This window comes from Cryptomeria japonica, chromosome 2 (genome assembly GCF_030272615.1).
Source record: "Cryptomeria japonica chromosome 2, Sugi_1.0, whole genome shotgun sequence".
Classification (NCBI taxonomy): domain Eukaryota; kingdom Viridiplantae; phylum Streptophyta; class Pinopsida; order Cupressales; family Cupressaceae; genus Cryptomeria; species Cryptomeria japonica.
The window spans coordinates 4,605,822-4,613,602 of record NC_081406.1 but is presented as its reverse complement, the minus strand read 5'-3'; the positions used below and the strand labels follow the sequence as shown (position 1 = coordinate 4,613,602).

General features: G+C 33.7%; 1 protein-coding gene across 1 annotated transcript; it reads right to left on the bottom strand.

Moving 5' to 3' along the window:
• Positions 1 to 412: 412 nt before the first annotated feature.
• LOC131052294 (uncharacterized) lies at positions 413 to 7,117 on the bottom strand. The gene is made up of 13 exons (XM_059213458.1): positions 6,271 to 7,117; positions 6,028 to 6,165; positions 4,442 to 4,523; positions 4,293 to 4,369; positions 4,016 to 4,131; positions 3,743 to 3,857; positions 3,451 to 3,567; positions 3,252 to 3,343; positions 2,273 to 2,339; positions 2,102 to 2,183; positions 1,766 to 1,857; positions 1,023 to 1,166; positions 413 to 827 (listed from the first exon to the last, which is right to left on the bottom strand). The coding sequence occupies exons 1-13, from the start codon at positions 6,457 to 6,459 to the stop codon at positions 681 to 683; spliced, it is 1,458 nt and encodes a 485-aa protein (XP_059069441.1). The 5' UTR covers positions 6,460 to 7,117; the 3' UTR covers positions 413 to 680.
• Positions 7,118 to 7,781: the final 664 nt, after the last annotated feature.

Here is a 7,781-nt window from a genome sequence, read left to right as displayed (position 1 = left end):
TTACACTGTTACTCTCTATAATATAATGTTAAATAAGAAATATTAATTAAAATAAGATATATAAGATTAAGCCTTTAGAGGTCATTAAGATTTATGAATGCCTATTAACTAGTTTAATTCACAATAATAATAAATATATTTAGATATATTTAATAAATTGAAATCTAAACTTAAATATTAGATTTTATATTTTTTAAAGACACCTAAATGAATGATTCTCGTAAATATAAAGAAATGCTCTCAATCATTAAATGAATGACTCGTTTAAGTATAACCAAAAAAAAATTAAAAAAATGTTAATCCTGCCTTCCAAAACTTTATTTAAGGTGATTAAGTAGACTTCAAATATAACATCACAATGTCTCTGCCTTTACTGATTAAAAAATATAACATCACAAAATATATTTCAAACATTCCACATATATATTTCCTTGCACTCAGGATTTTTATTGATTTTCTTTGCACAATCACACTTTTGTGAGATATCAGCCATAAGGCTAACTTCACCTAGTTATCATTACCAAATTTCACGGGGAAGAGACGCAGTGAATTCAACTTTTCAGAATGAAATCTTTTCAATATAAGAGATCAGTTCATAGAATTACAAAATGGGAACATAGTAAAATCTCAAGGACATGGACAAATTATACAGACCAAAGACAAAGTATAAGAAAAATAACTTAGAGCTTCCAGTAAATCCCCAGTTTGTGACAAATGCCTGCCACGATACCCCAAAACAGAATCTCTGCAAAGATAACATATAGAAGCATCCCCAATCTCTGCGAATGCCATACATTGAAAAATATGTGCTTTTGGATCCAGTACACCTGTAAATGTGTTCAGTAGATCAGCTTCAGTTTCTTGTTTAAATTTCTTAGTAACAACTACTTATATCAGACATTTGAAGAACCATTTTATTTGTTTTTCCGTGTTTACAGATCATGCCCGTAGGAACAAGCGATTTCACAATAAATAGTAGCCATTGTACCTGAAACGCATTTATCCATTATGCAAGTACTTACAAGAGTATTATTAGTGCCGTCGTAATACCAGCCATTTATAAAGGCCGCGAATATGCCTTGTGCTGCGAGGACAAAGATGAGCATGGCGTTCATCCCCATCCATTCCAGAAATAGAAACGGCATTCTGAATCCCCAAATATCAATCTGTAAAAAATAGAAGATGCTCAAGGTTAAATGTTTGAGGCTTGCTTAATGTGTTTTAATGATGTCCATGTGAAAAATGGTTCAGAGTAGAAATCATCAAAGATTTCAGATCTCCTAATTGAACAAATGTTGAAATAATCCTTTTAAGCTGGGTCCACCTTATAGTTACCAACATTTTGTGCTACATTTTTTTTTATCAAATTGCCCTAAACATGTGTCCTCAAGAAAGATGTCAACAGTCTATAAATGATAAAAAACATGCAGAGCTCTTATGGCTAGATTTTATATAAACGAAAAAAAACACACATTTTGCTCAAGGCTAATCTCATGCTTTCATCGTTTCTTCAATGGATATCTGATTATTTGATCTGTTGAAATTTAATTTTCCAAGACTGTAATTTATAACCTTCCATTTGGATCTCTTGAACCTCCTCGAAGTTCTCATTTTGGATCGATTAATTAATTTAGGCTACAGCAAAATTCGGGCAAGAAGCCATATATTAAGCTTACAAATGCAATTTTCATGTCATTTCTGAACATACAAGAAATGAAAATATTATTTTCAGGTCTGATACTTTGTAGGTGCCCAAGTTACATACCAAAATATAGAAAGCTGAGAATACAATTCCTCCTGCCCCTGCTGTGAAGCAAACATAGCTGAAACTGTATAATTGTTTATTTAATGGAATAGCTGCACAGACAGAAAACAGTCAATATGCATCCTTTAATTGTGCGTGCAAATCTACAAAGTAAGCCAAAACCTTATGTATATTATACGTGAGTAGTCCTATTTGCCCTTATTCTCACATACAGGTCCCGAGAACTAGAATTCAGACATGTTCATACTTCATAGACAAGTCAGACTAGCGTCTAGGACAGTGCCACTATATATAGAAGCGTGTAAGAAATTTTGAGATATGGAACTTTTCACTCACCATCTATAAAATGAAGGATAATCCCAATAATTAACAGTCCAAATCCCATTGAAAGCCAATGCTTTAGCCTCGTAGCATGTTCCTGTATATTAAATTTACATAGCATGTCAGACCAGTGCAAGATCTTGTTTCTTAACGTTGTATTTGCAGGAAAATTGTTTTTCACATAACCTTGAAATGAATCAGCACGTGTCCGTAATGGATGCCAATGACTGCACTCAAAATGGCTGATATAGAACTGCGAGCATCAAAAGCATAAAAAAAGTAGTATTAAGATTATTACTAAATTGCTCATTAGTAGACAAGCACGTTTGAACATTCTGTGTTATTCAGATAAACAATAGGCATCTAATGTATAACTGAATACTATGTTTAGTAACTTTGATCCGTTTTCATCGTATTCCCAAGCTTTTAAAAGTTTTGGTTTGAAGTCATTTATTTGTTATAAGAGATTATACTTCCTGCTTCTAAAATTCATCTCTTGTTCTTTAAGAATGCCAGATTCGCCCCCATTCAAAGTTGTGCATATTGGGACAGGGAAAACAGAGGAAGCTCATTTTCCAGAAAACGGATCACTGATTTTCTCTATAACATAGAGAATCAGAAGAACATTACTCCCTATCAGGTACGATTAGAATTTACATTTAGATGGACTTATACCATATGGTAAAATCTATGTGCATTTAAAGCTCGGAGTTCATGGATTATTGATTTTATATAAAGGCTGTCCTAGCCAAGGCAGTTATAAATCAGAACATTATAGTGTTTTCCATGTATCTTTTCTTGTTACATTATTGATAGACAGTCATATTTAGTGAGATGCACATTGTGCTGAGCTCATTAGCTATTAAGATTTGTTATTTAGTCTTACAAGGACTTTACAAAGACAGATTTTCATATGTTCTTGGATGAGTTGAGCTTTAGACTTTTCTCCAATGATTTAAGCACTGAAATTAAGGCTTAGCTCTATTGCTTTAATTATAAAAAATGCTGTCTTTGCTTGGATCAGGAACAGTAGATAAATAAGATCCAATTTCCCATTCTTCAAACTCATTTAATTGCAATAGATGTCTTAAAATAAGTACTAGTTAAAAGCCATTCCCTTTACTTCAATTTAAAAAAGTAATTCTAGATTGCTTTTGTGAAAAACCTCAAGAGTCCTTCTGGTTCGAAGGGTGCAAGGCACCACTCTGGAGCATCCTCACGAAGGGGTCCGTCTTCAGGGGAGCTAGCTGTACAAGCCTGCACTCACAATTCAAAATGTTTGTGTAGTTTAGATCGTAGCATTTCCAAACAATAATCAACAGTAACCATTCCAACCTTTCTGATTCGTGCAATGTATAATATACCTTAGCTCTTCTCCAGACTGGTCCGTCATACAAATGATTTATACCCCAAACTTGCCTATCGACATAACCCACAGCATTGCAAGCAGGACCCAAATGGCCTCTCATACCACATTTTACCTACCATCAACAAAACCATACTTATGCTTGTCAATCATGTGTATACAGCTAAAATTGAAGGAACATACATGCAACTCACACCAGAGAAACAAACAAATCTCAGGCGACAAATTTTCCAAACTAGCAACCTACATGCAAACAGAATCCCTTGAGATAAATGATTAAATTTGCTTACTGTAAACTTTCCATTTTGAGGAGAATGTTTCTCGTGTAACACATAGTGCCAATCAGGAACATAAAGTCCATATAATGTGGAAAAATAGACTATGAAAACGCATAGGCCAGCAAACCTGACAAGCCAATAAAACCGATAGTCAATAGGAATAAAGCATTTCAGGCCTAAACCAAACGAAATCCCTGAACCAAACAAAATGAGATCTGTGAATATAAATTAAGGGGTTTGCTAAAAACGTCTGCACTCTGCAGTGATAATTTAGTTTATATTTACCATTGCCAACCGTAGTATTTGAATATAGAAAAACGTCCTGGTGGTAGATCTACAGGTCTTGCTTTTGTAGTTGCTATCTCTATTAGAGCCACCACCAAATAAGCCAATGCTATGCGCTGCTTATAATATAATCATGTTTATGCTATTCAGTATAGAAATATATAAATATATGAATACTGTATAACAGTATAAATTCTTCAATAGATCTGTGAATAGTGCATAAATTATGTTAGAAGTGGTATATATGTTCTAAATGAAAGAAAAACATAATTTTTACCTGCAGAATACCGCACCAACGAATCTGTTTCATATCTACTCCATATGAGAGATCATCAGGAGCATGAGAGTATCCTCCTGCAAGATCAAAGTTAACAAATAATTATATACTTCAAGAAAAAATTCATGTACATAATTAATGGTACATACCTTGCAATACTAATCCCCAAAAGAGAAGTTTCAAAGTTCTCACAATAACCTTCTTTACTGCAGCTCCTCCGTTGGGTATTTTCTGCAAATATAGGTAAGCCAAACTGTTATGCATGAAGCGTCTCATGCATGCATATGAAAGATGTCATTACTTTAAGTAAGAGGATTTCTTATGAAGGCAATCTTAATGAAATACATCACGTACGTCGTACACACAATTCTGGGAACATCACTGTACCTATCCATTCCTCTGCTAACAATTGACTAATAACTTTTATTTTCACTGAAAAGATCATCATATTTGCAACAAAGCCATGTCTATTTTTCATTGTTCTACCTTCTATAATTTCTTTGTTCCAATCCCATCCATTCATAAAATGGATGGGCTGTAGTAGCATGTCTATTTGTTCTTTATCATGGACTTTGTATAATTACAGGATTGTTGGCACATAAACTTTTAGAATTAAGCTGTCTGGCTTCTTATTTCAGGTCTGGTAGTATTTAGAAAAATTGGAAATCATACAACTGTTAATGGCTTGTTATTGCTGAAGCTGCTTCCAAATTGTTTTGTCTTAAAATCAGCACCCTTATTTTACTGTTATTAATATCAAAAACACTCGTGATACATAAAACCAATTAATCTTTGTTAAAAAACTTAATCTGTCAAAATAATGAAAACTATAAACATTCTATTTTCAAGTTTAAATATAGGCCTGAACCCTTTTTGTAACAATTTTTTTAATAGGGAAATCTATTTGGAGAGAGTATTGACGGGGAACAATACCTTCATATAGATATATCACTGTATACATATTTTTTTTAATAGGGAAATCTATTTGGAGAGAGTAGTGACGGGGAACAATACCTTCATATAGATATATCACTGTATAAATAGCGTGGGCACTGGGTTCTATGACCACCTTCCCATGGAGGGGCTACTACAATTTCTGGCCCTGTGAAATGGTTAAAACAGGGGACCTAAAAATAATTGGAACCATGAATGCAAAAAGTGAAGACACTATCTTTTTCAAACGAAAAATTAATCCGCTGCCGAGAAGAAGGGGCTGGAAGTTTACAGCAGCTGCCCTATTTTAAGCCAAGTTCTTCAAATAGTAGGGCCTCTGCGTAGTATATAGTTTTCTAAGAAATCTATAATTCATTGTTTTGGATGCAGCATACTAAAGAACTGTAGCAATAGCTGGCAATTTCATTGTTTAACAGACAATTGCTCCAAGTTTACCTTAACAGAAAGCACAGAGATAAATGCAATAGTTCTGATTCTCCTCGAAGGTATCATTGCCCGAGAAAATTATTATAGCCTTCAAAGTTTTACAGATTTTAACATTGTCTTATATAACTAAATCCTAGACAGGAGATATGTCACTGAGTTTAGATCAAGCTTCTAATTTTTAAAATAGAATTAAAGTAAATATACACAACTTCGGAGACAAATACTTCTAGGCAGTTGAATTCAGAAGAAAAAATCATATAAACAAATGATACGAACAGATTGGGTACATCAAAGAAACACAAACTCCTAGTCTCCGACCGAAAACAGGTGGAACAAAGCAAAGATGTTCATATACCTTGAGAGCAAGTGCTATAGCAACTCCTACAATGAAGAGAAAAAAGGGCATGACAAAATCTGCCAAATTACAACCATTCCAAGGAGCATGGTCTATACGTTCGTATGCACCTCCTGCATCGTCCACTAGAATCATTATCTGCACCATAGACAACATCATGTTTTAAATTCATAATTATACATATCAAATACATTGTTTTTAATCTTTAACTTGGATTACACCATATAAATTTACTAGAAATACCGCAATAGTAAGGCCTCTAAACACATCCAAAGTAGCCACTCGCTTGGTCTTCATCTGCACAGGCTGCCCGCCATCTTGTACTGCTTCTTCTACTTTCTGTGTAATCATCCGCTTTTCATCTTTCTCATCAACTTCTTTAAGAGCCATGCCTTCTTCCATCATTTTTTCCTGTGTCAATTCCTTCTCCATCCTTACACAACTATACTGTTAGTTATGGTGCTAGCTTCTACAACAGCAACTTTATACTGGAATTTATTTCAGGGCAACGACTATAAAAGGCACACAAGCACTGTTAAATCATGCTGTTAGCTATGGTGCTAGGTTCTACAACAGCAACTTTATACTGGAAATAATTTCAGGGCAAGGACTATAAAAAACTCACAAGCACTGTTAAATCATGCTGTTAGCTATGGTGATAACTTCTAGAACAGCAACTTTATATTGGAAATAATTTCAGGGCAAGGACTGTAAAAAGAACATAAGCACACTAACACTTCAGACAGAATCAAGAAAAAAGGTGCTAACATGAGATTAGCAGATCATAAGGTCTGGTTTTAGTATTACAACACTTTTTATAAGTGATTAGAAGGCACCGAGATTTCAAAGTACATAAGCATACTAATTCATGGAAAAAAAATTCCTGCAACACAAGGCTAACACACCCCAAAGACTGCTTTTGGATTGCAAAACTTGTCAGTAGATAAAGGTTCCTTTATCTTGCATTAATACAATGTAGATGAACTGGGTTCGTAGATGCCTTGCATTTCATGTATAATTTAAACAAATAAAAGTTAAATATAAGTATCCAGAAGGACGGTAAAGAATATTTTACAGAGACCACCTAGCTTGTGCAGTAAGAAGATTTGTATTTTCTAAATTTTGGATTAAGAATATAGATGCCCTGATTAACGCGTTCTCTCTACGTTATTGTACGAAGGTTAGTCCATATGGCAATTCTGAGAACACGTCAATTTAGTGCCCCACATAAGCAAACTGGCTATAATGCTTGGATCCTCTCCTTTGTCACCCAAGCTGGCAATAATGCTTGGATTCATTCGTTTGTCATTTAATTAGATAATTGTTAAAATATTAAGGTTTATATTATAATAAAGTGATTTAAGTAATTTTATGATATCTATTATTAATTTTATTAGTGTAAGGACAGTAAGTTAAATTATGATATTGTTATCATGAGAGATGGGTTCTTGTGAACCACTACTCATGAATCATGGCTTGACTGAAAAAAAAACTACATAATTGAATGAATTCTGATAGCAATATTATAATTTATTGGTGTAGTTAGTGGTCTTTAATAGATATTAGGTTTCCACAATTCATGTTGTTATAATTGATCTTTTAATTTTGTCCGTGTGTTCTTTTTTCTCCCATCAACGTTTTCAATCTCCCTATAATGAATCATAGAGTATGATTGATTTGAAACATTGATGAGAAAAAAAAAGAACACACTCAAAACTAGAAGCTCAAATCGTAGTGGTCTAATTTAAGGTAGT